We start from the raw sequence: 23,934 nt of genomic DNA, 5'->3' as shown, positions 1-23,934 counted from the left end.
TCATAATGAAAGACATAAACTAAACTTATACTGAATGAACTTTCAAAGAAAAGTAATTTTTACTTTCTCTAGGCCCATGCTGGATTCCACATTATGTACGGACCCTCCTGTGCTCTGTGACACGTTTAATGATTGTTAGCTATATGACTACACCTACAACATAAAAATTTATAGACTTGGTACAGACTATACGAAGAAAAGTGTCCAATAGTGAACCCCATCAAACTATAATGAATAAAAATGCATGTTTAATTTGTATTTTCCAGGAAACGAGGGTATTAAACAATTGTTAAAACTGTCTGAAAGTCATCTGGCGTGGGCGGAAGATCAACAATTGTAAATTAATTAGTCTACATGTGCCTCTGGCTACAGAGGCATGATAAATTACAAATATAAACCAGGCAGCTGAATGAGCTAGCACTTCAGTGAAAAATGCGATTTCTGTGGTTGCTTTGGAGCGAGTAAGGCACATCAGATGGTGAGTCACTTCTGTAGTGTGAAGTGGCAGTCTGCGTTGCCTGCCTCACATAGGTTGTAGGTATGTGAGCCAACGAACAGCATGCCCCACGACATCTCATTGTGCTGACAAGGTCCGTCATTGGGCTAATACGTATGCACATATTATAGATAGTTAGGCGACGGAATGAGTCATAGGCGTGCGGAGTGGCCACGAGGTTTGAGGCGCCATGTCACGGACTGCGCGGCCCGTCTCGACGGAGGTTCGAGTCCTCCCTGAAGCATAGGTGTGTGTGTTGTTCTTAGCATAAGTTAGTTTAAATAGTGTGTAAGTCTAGGGACCTATGACCTCAGGAGTTTGGTCCCTTAGGAATTCACATACATTTGAACTTTTGAATTGTAAGTAGGTTGTTTAGGTTTTTATGTTGGTAACGCCACTTAGCGCTCTGTATAAAAATCATTGGCTGTGCTGTGTGGAGTCTGTGGCTGGTTGGCATTGTTGTAATATTCGCTATTGTAGTGTTGGGCAGTTGGATGTTAACAGCGCGTAGCGTTGCGCAGTTGGAGGTGAGCCACCAGCAGTGGTGAATGTGGGGAGAGAAATGGCGGAGTTTTGAGAGCGGATGATCTGGACGTGTGTCCATCAGAGACAGTAAATTTGTAAGAATGGATGTCATGAACTGCTATATATATTATGACTTTTGAACACTATTCAGGTAAATACATTGTTTGTTCTTTATCAAAATCTTTCATTTGCTAACTATGCCTATCAGTAGTTAGTGAGTTCAGTAGTTAGAATCTTTTATTTAGCTGGCAGTATTGGCGCTCGCTGTATTGCAGTAGTTCGAGTAATGAAGATTTTTGTGAGGTAAGTGATTCATGGTATAGGTTATTGTTAGTCAGGGCCATTCTTTTGTAGCGATTATTAAAAGTCAGATTGCGTTGCGCTAACAATATTGTGTGTCAGTTTAGTGACGATCAGAATAAGTAAAGAGAGAAATGTCTGAGTACGTTCAGTTTTGCTCAGCAGTTTGAAAATCAACTAACGTAAGGGGTTTACTAGCACAGTAATTCATTAATTTTTCTAAGTGACCGTTTGAGAATGAATCACAGAGCTATAAGGAATGACATCATAATAAAAATATTGTTTGAGCAGTCCCTTTTAATTATTCTCCCTTCATACGTACCTGCCAAAGGCCTTTCCGCAGCGGTAACACCGATTCCCGTCAGATCACCGAAGTTAAGGGCTGTCGGGCTTGGCTATCACTTGGATGGGTAACCATCCGGTCTGCCGAGCACTGTTGGCAAGCGGGGTGCACTCAGCCCTTGTGAGGCAAACTGAGGAGTTACTTGTTTGAGAAGTAGGGGCTCCGGTCTCGTAAACTGACATACGGCTGGGAGAGCGGTGTGCTGACCACATGCCACTCCATATCCGCATCCAGAGACGCCTGGGGGCTGAGGATGACAAGGTGGCCGGTCGGTACCGTTCGGCCTTCATGGCATGTTCGGGCTGAGTTTAGTTTAGTTCATAGGTATCTTGTGTGATATCATATACCCTTAATTTTTCTTCCGTTGTGTAGCGCATCGGTCGTATTCGCTATGCCCCGTAGATGGTGGTGATCACAAAGTGTATTTCAGAGGCATTGTCCTCAGAATTATCTGTAATGTGCGACTATTATTCATGACTTCCGAAATAGAGAAAGAAAAGTTGCTTCTATTGTGATATTCGATAGAGATCAGACGTGTGTAAAAATCACTCTTCCTAGGTTTGATGGAAAATAGTTGTACGTGATTGAATTATCAAATTTATTGTGAACTGCTTATTTGAATAAATCTGCATTGGGACATTAAGTGCCAGAGAGCCCACTGTTTTATTTATTCGCCAATAATAACTCATGTAATAGGTTATTAGGAAAGGAACTTTCACAGATTATTTAATTTTCCATGAAATTATCCTGAACTCACGACTCGGAGGATTTGTTGGTCCACGGTGAGGCAACACAGAGTCCTGCTTCGGGTAAATTTTATTAGATTAAAAATTCATTATAACTTTGCTGGCTATTAGCCATCAAATTTTCGTGCATTGCGCTAAATACGATATTCTTCCCAGCCGAATTGACGCTAACTCTGTGGCTCCAGCTTGTAGGATTAATATATGTACATGAGTTTGAACAATTTCAGGAGACTAACAAAAGGATATGGAGGATTTGAGAACATAAAAAAACAGTATTTTATCTGTGAATATAATCAAATTACTACGATTAATTGATATATTTTCAATTCCTGTGGAGGAATAGCGACCGTTAGAAATTAAAGTTTTGGAGACGCCGCAAGTCCCATGTAACTTTTTCTTTATTTTACAAGTTTCACTTGACCGGCACGAGTACCTTCAAAACTGTGGAAATACGATGTGTTACTGTGGAAATACAATGTGTTACACCACCATAAAATAAGATAGCCGGCCGCTGTGGCCGAGCGGTTCTAGGCGCTTCAGTCCGGAACCGCGCTGCTGCTACGGTCGCAGGTTCGAATCCTGCGTCGGGCATGGATGTGTGTGACGTCCTTAGGTTAGTTAGGTGTACGTGGTTCTAAGTCTAGGGGGCTGATGACCTCAGATATTAAGTCCCATAGTACTTAGAGCCATTTGAATTTAAAAATAAGATAAATTCACAGATTAAACTTACAAAGTGATATATTACGTTAGTAGGCGAGGGCCTCAGGTTACAAATATCGGGCTGTGTACAGAGGCGCCTCCATACATAAAGCTGGGTACATTGGTTGTGTACAGTTAAGCAGAGAGTTTACTTTGGCTGTATACAACCATCGTACTCCATTTTACGTATGACGGCTGCGCTATACACCGCCAGAGAGTTCACTTCATCTTAACGCAACCAACGTATTCTATTTTAAGTGTGACTGCTATATTATACAAATCCCGATATGTGTAACGTGTGCCCCTTGGCTACATAATGTAAGTTATAAACTTGTAAGTTGAATCTGCGAACTAATCTTATTTTGTGGTAGTGTAACACATCGTATATGCACAGTACTGAAGCTGCTCGCGTTGACCGAGTGAAACATGTGAAATAAAGAAAAAGTTACATTGACTTGTAGTGGCGCCCACACTTTTAACCAGAGAATAATATTTCTTGTTCCAAATCGATTATTTCATTGATGAGAAGGACTATTACGAGAAGCGTCAGTTTTCTCCGAACTAAACATGGTCTCTAAAAACACACTTTAGGTGGTTCCCATCGGATGCCATGAACGATAGTCTCTCATGCAATGAACTTGGGCTGTGTCCAGGACTAGACTTTCAGTGGGCCACAAGGCAACTATTGTCGTTATTTCTGCTCACTCTAAAAGCATTCGCAAAGGGCAAGCAATGCAAAAAACTGTTCTTGGCTACAGAACGTCGTGTGTGTAGGTAGGTATCGGAAAAGCAAAACTGATGAACAATGATTTGTTGATGAACCACAATTTTATGGCTGCCTTGTCGAAAGCAGGTGTCTTGATGTTTATTCATGCAAAACGGCATTGTAGTAGTATGATCGACGGATGAAGGAATTCTAAAAGTGCTCAGAAAAAGCCAGGAGTGAAATAAATAGGAAGTGTAGGGAAGATTAAGCGATATTGCTTCGTGAAAAAGTGTGAAGAAATCGAAGAAGAATGGCAACACACAGGCGAGTTTAAGTAACTTTTGATGAAATTAAAAGCAAGGGCGACACCATTATGAGTGCAAAAGGAATTTCACTGTTAAACTCAGAGGATAGAGCGAATAGATGGAGCAATACACTTAAGGCCTCTACAAGTAACTGTCTGATGACGTGACTGAACAAGAAATGGGAGTCCATGTGGAAGACATACGGGCCAGTGGAGACATAGTATAACAGAATTTTGGAAGAATTTCGATCAAATAAAAAGGAAGGCGCAAGTAACTTTCTTTCGAAATTTCTAAAATCATTGAAGCATATACTAAAGAAACAACTACTCACGTCGTTTTGTAGAATGTGAGAGTCCAAACATAAGAACACACTTTCGGAAAAATATCGTCCCGAAGATCGCAAGGGCAGAACTGCCGTACAGTTAGCTTAACAACTCACGAATCAAAGTTGCTGACAAGAATCATATAAAGAAGAATGGAAAAGAAAACTGAAGACATGTTGGATGACGATCACCTTGGTCTCGTAAAAGCACGACAGAGGCATTTCAGACGTTGTGCTGAATAATGGATACAAGATTTAATGAAAATCAGGGCACTTTCGTAGGATTTATCGGCCTACAAAAAGTGTTCGACCATGTAAAATGGTGCAAGATATTCATATATAAGAAAAGTAGGAGTAAGCTGAAGGGAAAACGGGGAAATACAATATGTTGAAAACCCAAGGGGGGCTAATAAGAATGGAGACCAAGAAGGAAGTGCTTAGATTAAATGACCAGAAGACAAGGATGCTGTCTTTCGTGCGTACTGCTCAATCTGTTCATCGAAGAAACTATGAGGGAAATAAAACAAAGCTTTACGAGTGATATTAAAATTTAGGGTGAAATGATATCGATTACGAGATTCGCTGATATAACTTCCCTTAGTGAAAGTGAAGAAGAATTACAGGACATGGCAGGGATAAACAGTCTGGAGTAACGACCGCAGACTGATGGTAAAGCGAAGAATGACGAAAATAATGAGGAGCATCAGAATTGTGATCAGCTATAAACTTGACATAATCCGAGGCTACAAGGTAGATGAAGTGAAGGAATCTTGCTACTTGGAAGGAAGATAATACGTGACAGACGAAGCAAGGAGAACGTAAAAAAAGCAGACAAGAACAGGTAAAGAGAGATTTTCTGGCCAAAGGAGTTCTTCTAATATGACATAGCCTTAATCTGAGGAAGAATTTTCCGAGAATGCACGTTCAGAGCACAGCGTTGGATCGTTGTGAATCATGGTTGGGAAAGCCGGGGCAGAAGAGATTGTGATATACCTATGCAACAAGTAACTGAGGATGTGGGTGCAAGTGATAACTTGAGATGAGTAGGTTGGCCCAGGAGAACAGGGCGCACTACTTCAAACCAGCAAGAAGATTGATGTCCAAATAAAAAAAAGTGAAATCTCTTCTGGAATTATGATTCCGTACAGAAATACTGGGACACGTCGTTGAATCTTCCACATCACCAAGACGGCCAATGATCGCTGTGTCGTCATCTGAGGCCAACTGTGTAAATTTTCTTTGGTTGTCTTGTGTCTGAAGAGAGGACAGGGGAATTGAATGCAATATTAGCGGGACTGGGAAACGGCCTGGTATCATTCTGAGAAGGTAGTTTAGTGGGCTGATGTTCACTCAGTAACTGCAGATCCGATACCAGTCTGGTTCAGCTTTCTGTCTCGCAGTCTGCCTACCTTTTGGGTGATATCACGTACAAATGATATCTGGGAGTGTACTCACGAGAAGGTGGGCGGTGGGTGCCCCTGCGCGGCACAACCCAGCGTCACGTGTTGTCCCTGCTCCACTGTCAGTGACGTCATCGAGCGCTGCGTCAGCCGTGGCGGCATCCCGCCTGTCGCCTCTGTAAACAAAAGCGAAACGACATCTGCCGTGAACACCAGACACAATTCGTGAATCGGGAGACGCCGGTTGCTGTAACACCTAGAGCGCCTCTCGGTGTTGAAAAAACCAAAATAGCTCCCAAATTAGCTCCCATGTCCTTAAAACATCAATTCACAAAATGACCCAAGTCCCTCCACAAGTAGTAATTACGAAAAATAAGTAAAAAAACAAATAGAGGTAAATATCTAGTATAGAAAGCAAAAGAAGAGGAAAATTTAATTATAAATTTTAGAAACATGGGAAGGCGGAAAAACAGTAGAAAATATTAAAATATTAGTTATTCCAATACTTAAGAAAATCAATATTATAGTCATAGAACGTAGGTCTTGGACACCAAAGAAAGTGTTGATTAAAGTATAAATAGCCATACGTTGTAATTACGATACTCCAGTCTCTAGTCTGTTCTAGTTCGGAAGTTCTTTTGGACGTACAGCTTTAGAAAACAACAATTGGGACTTTATTAAACGGGTATCAAGAATAGATCGCGACGAGATTGTTTTTGTGGATTGTCAATTCAAGACTTTAATTTGGACATTTATCAGGTTAGATAAACGGGAAGGTGAATAGTAATCTCTTTGGCTTTAATGTCAATTCGCGTGAGTATTTAAACGCTTTACTGAATTGAGAATTTTAACCGGATTCGGACATTGAATTGTGATAGTGGGAAACTTTAACTTCACGCGACTAGTGATCATAGTTAATGACAGTTTGCGGATATTAAATAGAAATAATTTATTTTACCGAAAGTCACAGGATATTATCTAACATCTATGATGCTAGCGGGAATCCTACTTAGACATCTAATTAAAGAACTTCTTTGAATGAGATCGTATGAGTGAACCTACACTCCTGGAAATGGAAAAAAGAACACATCGACACCGGTGTGTCAGACCCACCATACTTGCTCCGGACACTGCGAGAGGGCTGTACAAGCAATGATCACACGCACGGCACAGCGGACACACCAGGAACCGCGGTGTTGGCCGTCGAATGGCGCTAGCTGCGCAGCATTTGTGCACCGCCGCCGTCAGTGTCAGCCAGTTTGCCGTGGCATACGGAGCTCCATCGCAGTCTTTAACACTGGTAGCATGCCGCGACAGCGTGGACGTGAACCGTATGTGCAGTTGACGGACTTTGAGCGAAGGCGTATAGTGGGCATACGGGAGGCCGGGTGGACGTACCGCCGAATTGGTCAACACGTGGGGCGTGAGGTCTCCACAGTACATCGATGTTGTCGCCAGTGGTCGGCGGAAGGTGCACGTGCCCGTCGACCTGGGACCGGACCGCAGCGACGCACGGATGCACGCCAAGACCGTAGGATCCTACGCAGTGCCGTAGGGGACCGCACCGCCACTTCCCAGCAAATTAGGGACACTGTTGCTCCTGGGGTATCGGCGAGGACCATTCGCAACCGTCTCCATGAAGCTGGGCTACGGTCCCGCACACCGTTAGGCCGTCTTCCGCTCACGCCCCAACATCGTGCAGCCCGCCTCCAGTGGTGTCGCGACAGGCGTGAATGGAGGGACGAATGGAGACGTGTCGTCTTCAGCGATGAGAGTCGCTTCTGCCTTGGTGCCAATGATGGTCGTATGCGTGTTTGGCGCCGTGCAGGTGAGCGCCACAATCAGGACTGCATACGACCGAGGCACACAGGGCCAACACCCGGCATCATGGTGTGGGGAGCGATCTCCTACACTGGCCGTACACCACTGGTGATCGTCGAGGGGACACTGAATAGTGCACGGTACATCCAAACCGTCATCGAACCCATCGTTCAACCATTCCTAGACCGGCAAGGGAACTTGCTGTTCCAACAGGACAATGCACGTCCGCATGTATCCCGTGCCACCCAACGTGCTCTAGAAGGTGTAAGTCAACTACCCTGGCCAGCAAGATCTCCGGATCTGTCCCCCATTGAGCATGTTTGGGACTGGATGAAGCGTCGTCTCACGCGGTCTGCACGTCCAGCACGAACGCTGGTCCAACTGAGGCGCCAGGTGGAAATGGCATGGCAAGCCGTTCCACAGGACTACATCCAGCATCTCTACGATCGTCTCCATGGGAGAATAGCAGCCTGCATTGCTGCGAAAGGTGGATATACACTGTACTAGTGCCGACATTGTGCATGCTCTGTTGCCTGTGGCTATGTGCCTGTGGTTCTGTCAGTGTGATGATGTGATGTATCTGACCCCAGGAATGTGTCAATAAAGTTTCCCCTTCCTGGGACAATGAATTCACGGTGTTCTTATTTCAATTTCCAGGAGTGTATTTATTAATAATTCCTGTCAATAAACTGACGTTGTTAATTTGAAACATAATACAAGTCTTGAACATTAATTTAACTTAGATTAACAAACGTTAAGCTTACGTGATCTATGCCAAGAACAAACTAGCGATACGTATCTAAAACAATTGAACGAAAGGTTAAAGTATCGTCATCTGTAAACATTGGTATTAAAGCTACTAAAGATTTTTTCTCTCAGAGTTTGGAGGACTATACGTCTAGTGATCCACGTTTAACATTGGGTTTTAAAAGTAATCAAACTAATACTTTGCAGGGACAATATTAAATAAAAGTAAAACCCTTCAACGACAGTCAATGTGTAAAAAATGAAATCAAACTTTCACCTATTAGACGAAAAAGCGAAAACAAAAAAAGAGCTGCTACATTGCCTTTGTGGGAAAAAGAGAAATTTGAAGTCGGTGTCCAACGTGAACACGTGAGGTGCAAAAATAGAGTGTATCCGTAACTCTACTGACAAAGTTTCGGAGGATATTCAGGTTTATTTTCTAAGTATTTAGGTATAAGGGGTCCATTGTATCCAGAGGCAGAGTAATAATGTAATTGTGACTTAGTCAGCTTATGACCAAATTTGCTTGTATGAAAGAACGTACACAGCAGCCCAAAAGCCTGGAATATGCGATCGCCAAAAAGCTCAAGAAAAGAAAAACATCTAGTAATGCAAATATCTTACAGACGAAAACTGTGCACTCTTGTGGAACTGCCGTCACTGCGGGAAGACCTCAGTATAACGTCATTGTGCCGCTTTTTCCACTCACGAGATTGGAAACTGGCCAACTCAGCATCAATACGTATCCACACTGCAGTACATCACTGGTACTGTACAACTGATAGTGCCGGAAACCCAGCCCCGAGTCAGAGCGGAGCAGTACTGAATGCAAGGTTCAGGGCGACGAGTAAAGTGGGACTTAATGTTTTAAAATGCAACTAACAGGAGCGATTGGAACAAGATTGGAGACAAAACATAAGGACATACTTTCGGCATTTGCCGTCTTGTGTAGATATTTTCAGTGCAGCACAGATACTAAGATAAACACGATTAGAAATCAAAAGAAATGCAATTACTCTGTAACGAACCAACCGGAACTACCGTTGGATGTTCTTAAATACTCAAAAAATATCCTACTCTCATCGGTGGAGTTCAGGTACATCCTGTATGGTACGATGGTTAGTTTACAAATGATAGCCACAAAATGCATATCTTCACTGTCGCAAGTGATATTTCTTAGTCAGATTGAATATAACAATTGATGAAGCATTATGTGACCGTAGTTGGAGATTTCTGACTCCTGGATCCACATTTTTTGATATGCTCACTGAAGACCAAAGTTACCATGCACAGAGCCGCCTAAGAAATCGTTTAAATCACTAATCTGATACACAATTTAATTCAAAACAAAGTGGATCTAGACGAGCAAGATTTTGTGTTTCGTTAGAATAACACGGATTTATGTGATGTAAAATTATCCAGTATTTATTGGATATGTTGCTGGCATCTACATACTAGACCTTCAGAAGTAGGGGTCCAGATTGCTGTACACACCGGCACCTCTAATATCCAGTAGCACGTCCTCTTGCACTGATGCATACCTGTATTCGTCGTGGCTTACTATCCACAAGTGCATCAAGACACTGTTGGTCCAGATTGTCCCACTCCTCAACGGCGATTCAGCGTAGATACCTCGGAGTGGTTGTTGGGTCACGTCGTCTGTTAACAGTCCTTTTCAATCCATCCCAGGCATGTTCGATAGGGTTCATGTCTGGAGAACATGCTGGCCACTCTAGTCGAGCGATGTCGTCATCCTGAAGGAAGTCGTTCACAAGATGTACACGATGGCAGCGCGAATTGAAGTCCATGAAGACGAATGCCTCGCCAATATGCTGCCGATATGGTTGCACTATCGGTCGTTCCGCGACCACCAGCGGCGTACGTCGCCACCAGATATTGCCAGCTCAAAACAGCAGGGGACCTCCACCTTTCTGCGCTCGCTGTACAGTGTGTCTTACACGTTCAGCCTGACCGGGGTGCCTACAAACACTTGTCCGACGATTCTCTGGTTGAAGGCATATGCGACACTCATCGGTGAAGAGAACGTGATGCCAATCCTGAGCGGTCCATTCGGCATGTTTTTGGGCCCGTCTGTACCGCGCAGCATGGTGTCGTAGTTGCAAAGATGGACCTCGACATGGAAGTTAGGAGTGAAGTTGCGCATCTTGCAGCCTATTACGCACAGTTGGAGTCGTAACACGACGTCCTGTGGCTTGACGGAAAGCATTATTCAACATTGTGGCGCTATTGTCCAGGGTTCCTCCGAGCCATATTCCTTACGTAGCGGTCATCCACTGCAGTAGTAGCCCTTGGGCGGCCTGAGCGAGGCATGTCATCGGCAGTTCCTGTCTCTCTGTATGTCCTCCATGTCCGAACAACATCGCTTTGGCTCACTCCGCCTGGACACTTCCCTTGTTGAGAGCCCTTCCTGGAACCAAGTAACGGTGCGGACGCCATCGAACCGCGGTATTGACCGCCTAGGCATGGTTGAACTACAGACAACACGAGCCGTTTACCTCCTTCCTAGTGGAATGAGCGGAACTGATCGGCCGTGGGACCCCTCCGTCTAATAGCCACTTCTTATGCATGGTTGTTTACATCTTTGGGCGGGTTTAGTGACATCTCTGAGCAGTCAAAGGGGCTGTGTCTGTAATACAATGTCCACAGTCAACGTCTATCTTCAGGAGTTCTGGGAACCAGGGTGATGTAAAACATTTTTTGGTGTATGTAGTACGATACAGATTTAACAATACAGATTTAACACAGTAAGTCAGCTATTAAACTTATAAGCTGTCTACGTCTTGAAACAGTATAGTTTATGACGTATGCATTTCCCACACTGCATATATCGAGTGTTGCGGAATTATAGGACATAGTGGTTTATGACAGACTTTACACTTAATTTCACATCTATTCGAAAAATTTTATCGCTAAGAACTCAGCACAAAATAATAAAAGGAAGAAAATATTATTGTTTACATTTTGGTTGTTCATACAGTAAAACTGCCGTATCAGTTATGACACTTAAAGTACTTCTTTAAGTATTTCTTAACTGGTAACTCTATTCGCACCACACTTTATAGAAAGTATCCACATACACCGCAGAGTGTACCTGTTCATTTATATCGCTGTACCATACATACTCCTAGTTCATGAGATATGATGTGGTAAAGACTGAGATGCAACAGAAACTAATTTTTCTTAAAACGGAGCTCAAATTATCCAGACTATACTCATCCAGTGTTTGGTAATGAGAGCATTTAGCGACTTTCAGTGAGTTTTTGTTTCGAGTTTTCCAGTAGTCTCTGGCTGAAAAATCCGAAACTGCGAGCGGCGTTCAATGAATAATGCAACACATTTTCTTCTCTGCCAGTTTCGGTTTTCCCGCTTCAGCCCCTGTAGTTTTATGAAGTTACGATATGTGTCGCCGCTGTACGCAGCCTTCAAAATGGAGTCTGGAACTGAAGGTCGTTCCAAGCACGGAGCTCTCATTGAGCTTTTCGTGGCGAGCAACAAGGACGTCGCAGATATTCATAGGGGCTTGCGGAATGTCTTCGGAGACCTGGCAGTGAACAAAAGCACGGTGAGTCGTTCGACGATGCTCTCTCATCATCGCAACAATGTCGCACAAAGTTGTCCGACGTGCCACATTCCGGTCGACTGGACACAGTTGAGAGTCCTGCGATGTGTTCGTCGCCGCAAAAATGCAAACAAACTTCTCCTTGCCCACAACAACGCAAGGCCTCACATAAGTTTGCCCACCTTACAGGAGCCCACAAAACTTCACTGAACGGTTCTTCCTCAGCCATCCTCCGGCCCGGATCAAGCACCTTCCGCATTCCATCTGTTAGTCCTAATGAAGGATACACTCCTCGGGAAGCAGTACGTGGCTGATGGGGAGGCTATCGATGCACCAAGATGTTAGCTCAGACGTCGACCAGTAGAGTGGCAGCATGCGGGCATAGAGGCCCTTCCAGTAAGGCAGCCTAAGACCGTCGTAGTGAGAGGAGACTACGTCGAAAAATACAGTTTTGTAACCGTAATAGTGGGGAATAAAATGGTATATTGTAATGCTGAATAAAACTGACATGATATCAGGAAAAAAGTGTTGCTTTACATGTTTGACGCCCCTCCTAATAAAAACCAATACAATTAGCGTTATGTCTCTTCAAGCATGAAGATTTTACATGCTTAACATCAGACATTGAACACATTAACTAATTTGTAATCACGCTGTTCAAACCGTTTCGTACACGGGTGTTCGGTTATTTAATGAACCGGTTGTGGTGGCGTTTAGGATAAAAAGAAATTAGCTGCAGGTGTACAGTGGTGGCGCTTGTTTTGAATAAAGCTTTCAAAATGACTCCCATTTTTAGAACAGCTGTTCTGATGTGTTGTGTTCTGCCAACTCGTGTAATACAGGGTGCCTAGGAAACTTGCTTTCTCGGATCGCTAACAACAATTCAAGCAAATTGTATTAATAGACTTTTATTACAGTAAGATAAATGACAACACTTTCAGAAATTTACAATGGGATGTCGCAAGCAAAGGGTGACACAAAACACAAGCAGTCTCTTCAGTATATACAATTCGTAACACAAGCGAAACAATTTAGTTTCTAAGTCAGTGCTGTACCGCTCGTAGACTGCCTAGACTTCAACTGGGCCTCGGCGTTGTTTTCTCTTCGTGCAGCGGCAGCTCCTGTCTCCGTGTCGCCCTAGAGAGGAGTCCTTGAGCGTACTATTTTCTGACGTCGTCTCGCAGCCCTCTCTGCTGTAATGTTCCTGGCCGACGTACCGGCGCTTAACCTTACGCCGGAACATGATGGATAGTCACAGTCACACACAGTGTAATGTCAGACCCAGATGTTCCACAATTTCTATATTTCCCCCGATTTGACTCAATATGATGTAGAGTTCTGGAATGAGTTCCGTTAAGAAAAGTTGAAATCTTAATCTCTGTCGTTGGTTATTCCTTCCCTGAAAAATGCATTACAGGTAACTTTACCATGTACAAAGATACCGAAGAGAACAGTTAGTTGTACAGTCCTTGCCGGATGTTATCTTGTTCTAGTATTAGCAAGTTTTTCTTTTTCCATTATCGTACTGAGCGAGGGAGAGGTGACTATCTACTATATGCGTCTGTTCGCGCTGTAGTCTTTCTCACACGACTACTACACCAGATACGAGATGGTGGCAGCAGAATCTTCGAGCAATTTTCTCAAATAACGATTCTATAAATTCACTCAACGGGCTTTTGCGAGAAGAGCATCTTCTACTTCAAAAGATTTCCGTATAATTTCCTTGAACATCTGTTTCAGTTTCCTGTAGGATACACCGATCAGTTATTATCTAAGTGTGAAGGCATCCAAACATTTGATCAGTATTCTAGGATATTTTATGCGATGTCTTTATGGATGTGATGAACTTTCCCAGAACTGTTCCAACAAATCGAAGTCTTCATGCTATGTATTTCATGAATGTAGCCAACATTTCCAGAACTCTTCCAACAAATCTGTGTCTTCCATTCATACTCCATACTTCTTATTTTAGATTTTCGGCCGCGCGGGATTAGCCGAGCGGTCTAGGGCTCTGCAGTCATGGACTGTGCGGCTGGTCCCGGTGGAGGTTCGAGTCCTCCCTTGGGCATGGGTGTGTGTGTTTGTCCTTAGGATAATTTAGGTTAAGTAGTGTGTAAGCTTAGGGACTGATGACCTTAGCAGTTAATTCCCATACGATTTCACACACATTTGAACATTTAGATTTTCGTTCTGAAACTAATCTGCATTTGTAACAGTTTAAGCTCTGAAGTAAAAACCTGAGAGCACTACCGACTCGTCACCGAATAAACTGCTTCACATGTTAGGCAAAATGCCGTTAATAACTTGCCCAATGCTCACAACGAAAACACCAAACCCTTGTGTATTGCTGATTGTAAAGGAAGTAACGGCTATGAGTGCAGATACTTCTACTGATGACAGAGAATGGTGTACTGCACAACATTACAGCAGTATTTACATCATTTTCAGGCTAATAATTGTAGCCTTTGCAAGTCGTATGTTTTTAGATTGGTTAGTACCTCCAAGTACACGTGGGAAGAGCAAACCATTAAAGCTTATTTTCCCGTGCACAGGAGGTCAGGAGTTGGAAGTGTAAGCGCGTGGGGGGTAGCCTATACTGACACGCATAGACGACTTATTGGTGCAGTGCAACTGTGGAGAAAACATCAGGTCGTAAAGTTAACCGTTCCACACAGAGAAAAAACTACCAACATACTAATACTACCTGTAATATGCTAGATATAAAAATATTCGCACTCATACCCGTTACAACCTGTATTCTTTCAATAAAGGTTGCCTGATCATGGAAGGACTTGAAGATAGTAGGGTTCATAAATAGAAGTTGATATCACAATTATCAAACATTTATTAAAAACGAATATAGGATCTTGTTGGAATGTAAGACACGAAAAAAATACAGAAAACTAACATGAAATACTGAAATTAATTATGCAGAACTTTGATTGACATCGTTAGGAAGACTGAAATAAGAAGAAAATTAGAATTCAGCTGTACATCTTTCATTTACAATTAACAAGAGAAATAACGCAATCCAGGATGCATCCAGGATGCATAAACGATCATATAAATGCGAGATGCTCAGAGGATGGCCCCAAAAATGTGAAACGAACACCTCATGCTATAGTAAAAGTGACACTTACACCTTCACACTGCAGAGACAATGCTGGAAGACTGCCAGGAAGCGAATGATCAGAAAACAAAGTTCTCTGTTCTAAACCCAAGCTCCGTTTGAGCAGTGACATCATGTATGTAGCCAATGTGACGAACGAGGAAGTGGCTCGAAGCATGGACATGAAATGGAACGCTGCAAAAATATTCCGGACATGGCGCACAAATACACATAAACAATTTACAAGGTTGGTATCGAGTTTGAATGGATTTTTACTTTTGCTTGATGTAGCAAACACAGTGTCCAGTAGGGGAATCAATGTACAGGATTGTCATGAACAGAAATACTGTTGAGATTGTGCGAAATTTCTTATATTTCGCGGGAGTGGAAAGGCGGAATTCTAATCGGCATACACGCTGAATAAATATTTGCTGAATCTCAAATGGGCTTTTTGGCGCCATGGTACCATTGCTACGGCATGTAGGGGGTTAACTCCTGGAGGCCACAGAATACGTTAAGGAGGCTCCGGGAACCACCCCACAATTTCAGCCGATTTGAGGTAAGCTTTCCTGCTGCATTTCCACGTTAGACATGGAATGTCCCGGAATCTGCTTCCTAGCACGAAAACCTTTCAGTCACATCCCAACAGTTAGCTTGTTTTGTACATAATAAAGTGAAAATGAACTGATACAGATTCCTGAAGTCGCCACTTAGTATTATCCCCAAGTAATTAAAGATGTAACTTACCGATGTGTTCACCAGTGATCTTGTAATCGGACAATATCTTGGTTAAAGGCAACAAATTTCAGCCATCCACATTTAAAGATAGTTATGAGTTATCAAATTTTACTTTCAAAACAAAATCCTTGAGTGTTGTCTCAATTTAATTCTCACACCATTACGAAGATAAGGTGAAACAGATATTAGTTTCAGTGGCGTAGAGAAACAGCTGAAGTCGCAAAGAATGAACAAAGCTCCATGACCCGAAGGACTCTTTAAAGATTTTCAACACCGAATTTGAAGGTAAATTAGCCCATCTTTTAACCATGGAATATCGTAGTGCCTCGAACAGAAAATCGTGCCCACTGGCTAGAATAAAGCAAAGGTCATACCCGTCTACAAGAAAGGTAGCATTAATGATGAACAAAACTAGAGTACAATAATTTTGACATGAATTCATTGTAAAATCTAAGAATATACTCTGAGATCAGATATAATGATGTATATCGAACAGAATGATTTCCTGCCATCATTAATTCCGAAAACATCGATCATGTAAAGTCAAATACCGATTTTATCACTTGACATCCTGAAAGCCATGGTTCAAGGCAGTCAGTTAGATGTATTATTGTTTGACTTCCAAAACGCACTCGACACAGTATCCGACGCAAGTTATCTTGCAAGTTTTGTAACTGTATTGAATATTTTTTGGTATGAAGGTGGCAGCATGTTATGTTGGATTGAGAATCATCGACAAAAGTAGGTGTAACTTTAGGTCTGTCCGAGGGAAGTTTGTTGGGACCCTTGCTGTTCATATTGTATATCTATGACCTTGCAGACATTGTTAACAAATAACGTCAGAAATTCTGCAGATGATGTGATTATCTATAACGATGTACTGTCTGCAAAAAAGGTACACAAATATTCAGTCATATCTTAGAAAGTGTTCTGTGCTTGTAAGAGTAGCTGCTTGCTTCAAATGTTCATAAGCATAAAACTGTGCTTTTCACAAAACGAATAAACGTTGTATCCTACATTGGTCATAAAATGATTCATTAAACTTGTATAAGTAGCTTGGTCTGACAGGTTCGTAGTGCTTTGAAATGGAATGACCACATAGGCTTAGTCGTACGTGAGGCATTTGACAGACATTGATAGAATACTAGGAAAATGCAGTTAGTCTAAAGGTTAGTCTATAAAGGTGAGTGCTTAGGAGAAACTTGTACACACACACACAAAAAAAAAAAGAAAAAAAATTAACGTAGAACATTGTTCAAATGTGTAAGACTCGTACCAAATAGGCCTAACAGGAGATACTTAACGTGCACAAAAAAGGATAAGACAAATGGTGGTGGTGGTTGTCGGGATGTTTAAGGGGACTAAACAGCGAAGGTCATCAGTCCCCGTAAGACAAATGGTGAAAGGTTTGTTGTACCCGTGGGAGAGCGTAACACAGATTCTCTTGAAGCTGAACTTGTAGACTCTTGAAGATAGATACAAAATCTCGCATGAAATTCCACTTACAAAGATTCAAGAACCAGCTGTAAGTGATTAATCTAGGAATATACTACAAGTGCCTTTATACATCACCCCCGTGGGGACCGCGACTAATTGCACCGCGCACAGAGGATTTTAAGCAATTATTTTTCCCGATGAGTGTATGGTACTGGAAGAAGACCTAATAACAATGGGAAATACACTCTGACATGCACTTTCCTATGATTTACAGAATGTGTATGTGAAAGCAGTCGTAGATTCACCAAGTGGAAATTCTGTACAAGGCATTTTAGATTTCCTAGTGATGCTACAAAGAAGTTCTGCAGACGGCAGAAACGTCAGCGAACAATCAGGTTGCACTGCTGATCCCATCTGATAAATCGATTGCCTGTATGAACACCGTCAGAGGACCATTTATACTTCGCTGGGGTTTATTCGATGATACTGCATTTTCTGAAGGATATTCGTCGTCCGGTGCAACGCACTGGGCTCTATTAATAAAAAAATCGTCGAGCCTTTTGCATATTTGTAAAGATACTTCACAGGATGGTACTTTGGTTACTAGGTGACGTCGTGGTGATCTATTTCAGAAAACTAGAAAGGTGGAGTCTATGTTTGCACCAGCCTCTATTGTTTGCAGACTGACATGCAGGAATAAAGTACGGTGCGCCTTCTCTTTGTTAGATTCTGCTGTTGTCGAGGGGTGGGGGGGTGACTTCTCTATAAGAGACGTCTAAGTTTTGTATCGCGCTGGAAGAAGTTTTATCCATGGAGCCATCTTCGAGCGCCTGATACTCTTGTGAAAAGTCAAACGACATTCATCATCACCAGCAGTGCCGGAAACACTGCGCTTTAAAGCCTCCCTCACCTCCGCTCCCTTTTCAGCCTTTATGAAATACCTGCCGAGTGACTGGAAATGGATATGAATTGGCGAGAGAGATGGCATCGGTCTCCCTCACCCCTCCGCCCTCCCCAAAAAAAAGGGGGTTCCTGTTTGATGTTTTTGCTTTCTCGTTCCTGCCGGCCGCGAGGGAGCAGCGAATGCGTCCAGCATCCCTGTGGCGCCACAGAGAGAGAGATATACCTCTGTGTCGGTGCCGGCACACCTCACTGGCGCCATAAATCACGCTGTGTGACGGTCACTGAGGGCGCGCCGAACCCAATGGTGGTGCGGTCGTGGCGGAAGCGCGTGCTGTGCCGTGCTGCGCTCTGCTCCCTGGTGGCAGAGTTTGGAACGAGAGGCGGTGGTGGGGGATTTACGAGTCGAGCTCTCAGAATACACTGGAGGGCTAAGACCAGCGGGTTCTGCAGCAAAATACACTACACGCACACATAAACACACATCCAAACGACTGTCTGCTTCCCTTCAGTGTCAGCAAGAAACTTTTGGACAAAAGAAGATCACACACGAATATCAAGAACTCAGATGACAATCTAGTACTAAGAAAAGAAGGAAAAAATTTAAAGTTGGAAGGAATATATGACACGAAATTAAGTTCAAGACAACATTGTGGAAATGGAAGAACAAGTGTATGGAACTGAGATAGGAGGTATTATACTGGGAGAAGAATTTGACGGAGCACTGAAAGTCGAAACAAGAGGACTTGAGTAGACGACTAGCCTTCAAAGTTATTGAGGTCACTGGAAGAACCAGTCGCGACAAAACTGTTTCACTTATTCCATCTATTCGATAGCCTGTCAGACCAATTTAAAAGAAAAATAGAGGAGAGTTATGATGCTGTTATACGGTCCTCAGCATCGTCCCTTCCCCCCCCCCCCCCCCCCCCCCCCCATCACCAGCCAACACATGAGTGCAATGCACGGAACGTTCGTACTATCATGTGAAAATGCCAGAACAGTTTTTCTTTTCAACTTTCATTAGCTTGAATGTCAGTTAAGTCGTCAAAGTGTGGACCGTTCATGTGAATTTTTTGCACTTTCTCGCTTTGTAGTAAATTCGTCTCCAGTGTTGATTTTTTCAGAAAAAGAACTGTCTGCGTTTGGCATTTCAACCAAGTTGTGGCAGAGGTCCATGTGTCTTTGTCTTAGTATGTTACAAACTTTGCACACACGTTCAGAACATTCTGGAGAACGTCTTGAACGTTTGATTTAGAGACATTGTCCCACTGTGATTTGTGCCACTACAACGTTGATCCAATACTGCCCAAACGTGCACTACTTAACACTGCCTGCTCACAACTGATTGCTCGAACACACATCTTTTGTTCACAGGTGTCAGATCAAAGTGCCATTACTGTTAGTGTGCTGCTGTCGCTTATACACCAGAGATAAAATTGATGTTAAAAGGTTTAGATGCACGGTGTGTGAGACTGACTAAATGTTATCAGACTCCAAGAACAAATTATAATTTCAATTCCATGTAAGGCAGCCGCTGAGAGGTGTGAATATTGCAGAACCATCATTTTATGTCCTGATTGCAAAACACTGAAACAAATTATACAAAAAGGAACCAGAAAGCTGGCAGAAGTCGACGTCGGGCAAGGCTAGTCTGAGTTACGGCAAAATGTAGGAACACCGAAGGCCGTAATGACCCCGCGACTTATTTTACAAGGTCACCACCCCGTGGATTTCGATGAGAACCGATAGAGGTTCTCAAAGTACCCTCCGACACACACCGTCAGGTGGCTTGTGGAGTATGGATGTAGATGTAGATGATCTTTAGGTATGTTGTACAGGGAACTATCCTGAGTAACTGGCAGCAGTTTTTCATACGATGGCCATTAGTTTCCAAGGAAATCGAAATTTTATGCATGACTCCTAAACTCGCAACGTTACTCATGTTTCGACCAGGGAGTGTAACGCTGTTGTTGTTGTTGCTGCGGTCTTCAGTCCAGAGGATGGTTTGATGCAGCTTCCCTGTGCAAGCTTCTTCACCTACGAGTAACTACTGCAACCTACATCCTTCTTAATCTGCTTAGTGTATTCATCTCTTGGTCTCCCTCTACGATGTTTACACTCCACGCTTCCGTCTAATACCAAATTGATTATCCGTTGAAGCCCGAGAACCTGTTCTACCAACCGATCCCCTCTTCTAGTCAAGTTTTGCCACAAATTCCTCTTCTCTCCAATTCTGTTCAGTACCTCCTCATTAGTTATGTGATCTACCCATCAAATCTTCAGCATTCTTCTATAGCACCACATTTCGAAAGGTTCTATTCTCTTCTCGTCCAAACTATTTATCGTCCACATTTCACTTCCATACATGGCTACACTCCCTACAAGTACTTTCAGAAAGAATTTCCAGAAACTTAAACCTATACTGATGTTAACAAATTTCTCTTCTTCAGCAACGCTTTCCTTGCCACTGCCAGTCTACATTTTATATCCCCTCTACTTCACCATCATCAGTTATTTGGGTTCCAAAATAGCAAAACGTATCTGTTACTTTAACTGTCTCATTTCCTAAACTAATTCCCTCAGCATCACCTAATTTAATTCGGCTGCATTCCATTATCTTCGTTTTGCTTTTGTTGAATGTTCATCTTATATCTTCCTTTCAAGACACTGTCCATTCCTTTCAGCTACTCTTCTAAGTCCTTTGCCGTCGCTGACAGAATTACAATGCCATCGGCAAACCTCAAAGTTTTTATTTCTTCTCCATTGATTTTAATTCCTACTCCGAATTTTTATTTTGTTTCATTTTCTGCTTGCTCAATATACAGATTGTTTCGTCTGTCTCATACATCTCGCTCACCAGATGGTAGAGTTTTGTCAGGACTCGCTCTCCCAAGGCTGTCAGTAGTTCTAATGGAATGTTGTCTACTCCTGGGGCCTTGTTCCGATTTGGGTCTTTCAGTGCTCTGCCAAGCTCTTCACGCAGTAACAGATCTCCCATTTCATCTTCATCTACGTCCTCTTCCATTTCCACAATATTGCCTTCAAGTACATCGCCCTTGTATAGATGCTCTACATACTGCTTTCACCTTACTGCTTTCCCTCCTTTGCTTAGAACTTATTTTCTATCTGAGCTCTTGATATTCATACATATGGTTTCATATTTCCCCAAAAGTGCCTTTAATTTTCTTGTAGTCAGTATCTAGCTTGCCCCTAGTGATATATGCCTCTACATCCTTACTTTTATCTTCTAGCCATCCATGCTTAGCCATTTTGCACTTCCTTTCGATCTCATTTTGGAGACGTTTGTATTAGTTTTCTCCTGCTTCGTTTACTGCATTTTTATATTTTCTTCTTCCACCAGTTAAATTCAGTACCTTTTATGTTACCCAAGGATTTCTACTAGCCCTCGTTTTTTTACCTACTTGATCCTCTGCTGCCTTCTCTATTTCGTCTCTCAAAGCTACCCATACTTCTTCTACTGTATTTCTTGACACCGTTCTTGTCAGTAGTTCCGTAATGCTCTCTCTGAAACTCTCTGCAACCTCAAGTATTTTCAGTTTAACCAGGTCCCATCTCCTTAAATTCCCACCTTTTTGCAGTTTCTTCGGTTTTAGCCTACAGTTCATAACCAATAAACTGTGGTCAGAGTCCACATGTGTGGACTACTAATCTTCCCTCTCTTCCTTTTCCTACTGTTTGATTCCAGTCTGCCAATGACTACTAAATTTTCATCTCCTTTCACTATCTGAATAATTTCTTTTATCTCATCAAACCTTTCTTCAGTCCCTTCATCTGAGGAGCTGGTTGGCATATAAACTTGGACTATTGTGGTAGGCAAAAATAATGTGTTCACTATACTTTTCGTAGTAGCATACCCGCGCTTCCATTTTTTATTTATTACTAAACCTACTCTTGTATTACCCCTATTTGATTTTGTATTTATAACACTGTACTCACCTGACCAGAAGTCTTGTACCCCCTGCCACCGAACTTCATTAATTCCCACTATATCTAACTTTAATCTATTCATTTTCCTTTTTAAATTTTCTAACCTACCTGCCCAATTAAGGGATCTGACATTCCACGTTTCAATCCGCAGAACGCCCAATTTTCTTTCTCTTGAGTCGTCCCCGCCCGGAGATCCGAATGGGAAACTATTTTACTTCCGGAATATTTTACCCAAGAGGACGCCATCATCATTTAACTGTACAGTAAAGCTGCATGCCCTCGGGAAAAATTACGGCTGTAGTTTCCCCTTTCTTTCAGCCGTTCGCAGTACCAGCACAGCAAGGCCGTTTTGGTTAGTGTTACAAGGCCAGATCAGTCAACCATCCAGACTGTTGCCCCTGCAACTACTGAGAAGGCTGCTACCCTTCTTCAGGAACCACAATTTTGTCTGGCTTTTCAACAGATACCACTCCATTGTAATTGCACCTACGGTATGGTTATCTGTATCGCTGAGGCACGCAAGTCTCCGCACCAAAGGCAAGGTTTGGGGTGGAGGTTAGCACTAAGGTTTAAAAATCTAGCGTCTTTGCTTGTTTTTTCAATTTCATTCTAAGGGCTATCATGAAATAGTATCTGTCACGCAAAAGTATTGAAAAATAGTCATTTTCGCCGTAGTAATTTCTTTAGTAATTCAATCAGGTAACCTGTGATCTCGCAATGTTAATCTCTGAAATATCTTACATAGAAAAATGTATTCCCGAAATTTCATTATTCTACATTAATTATTTTTTGGTGCTGCAGTTTTTTTCCATCGTATGAGATGAATGTATGGCTGCAGCGCTACTTGTTCTGGTTATTTCGTACAAGCCTCTTTGGGATTAATCATTCTCATTGTTTTCTAGAGTTTTCTGAACTAAGCTACATAATGTGATTAACTGTGATATGCATCGTGAACTGCCACTCCGTTTACTACAGGATAAAAATGAATCTCTTGAACTTTCACTTTTTGTATGAATACATTATCTGTAAGTGTACTACCACCTTCAACGACGTAACAGCATGGTGACTTTTACTTTTATATGTATTTTGTCCTTTGTGGTTTTATTTAATATGCTAATAAACGGTCCTGCTACATGGGCCTCAGGTGCGCTTTTTTAATCCCCGAGAAAACTGGCAATGTTAGGTCGAGGTTGTAAAAATATATGGTGAGTGATCGATTTAGGGCTGGAATCGCGGGATAAGCACGGTAATAATGTTTCTGTAAACATGTGTCATGGGAGTAGCGGAACACCATGCAAGACAGCAACCCACCAGGGGATGGAGAACCTGGTTAGAGGCGGCAATCATTACTCGTTCATCACAGAAAGTGAAGATGCTCTCCAGGAAGAGATCAAAATTTTCAAACAGTTTGCTATCGGCAGCTGTAGTTTCATATTCGGGTCAGACCGACGCAATATTTTTTGTTGCACCAGGCCAGTTTAATTGATTGAATTTGATATTTATTGGATCTCAATTAAAGAATGGATAGCTACAAGGTGTTTCAAAAATGACCGGTATATTTGAAACGGCAATAAAAACTAAACGAGCAGCGATAGAAATACACCGTTTGTTGCAATATGCTTGGGACAACAGTACATTTTCAGGCGGACAAACTTTCGAAATTACAGTAGTTACAATTTTCAACAACAGATGGCGCTGCAAGTGATGTGAAAGATATAGAAGACAACGCAGTCTGTGGGTGCGCCATTCTGTACGTCGTCTTTCTGCTGTAAGCGTGTGCTGTTCACAACATGCAAGTGTGCTGTAGGCAAC

The 23,934-nt window shown here is 42.5% G+C and overlaps 1 protein-coding gene across 1 annotated transcript in view; it reads right to left on the bottom strand.

The window, feature by feature from the left end:
* Positions 1 to 23,934, bottom strand: part of LOC126456830 (Down syndrome cell adhesion molecule-like protein Dscam2) — a 416,068-nt gene that overhangs the window by 301,455 nt on the left and 90,679 nt on the right. The window contains exon 4 of the mRNA XM_050092636.1: positions 5,898 to 6,018. Coding sequence (XP_049948593.1) covers positions 5,898 to 6,018 — 121 coding nt within the window. The remainder of the gene's footprint in view (positions 1 to 5,897; positions 6,019 to 23,934) is intronic.

Source organism: Schistocerca serialis, chromosome 1, assembly GCF_023864345.2.
Source record: "Schistocerca serialis cubense isolate TAMUIC-IGC-003099 chromosome 1, iqSchSeri2.2, whole genome shotgun sequence".
Lineage (NCBI taxonomy): Eukaryota > Metazoa > Arthropoda > Insecta > Orthoptera > Acrididae > Schistocerca > Schistocerca serialis.
This window is presented reverse-complemented; position numbering and strand designations above follow the sequence as displayed.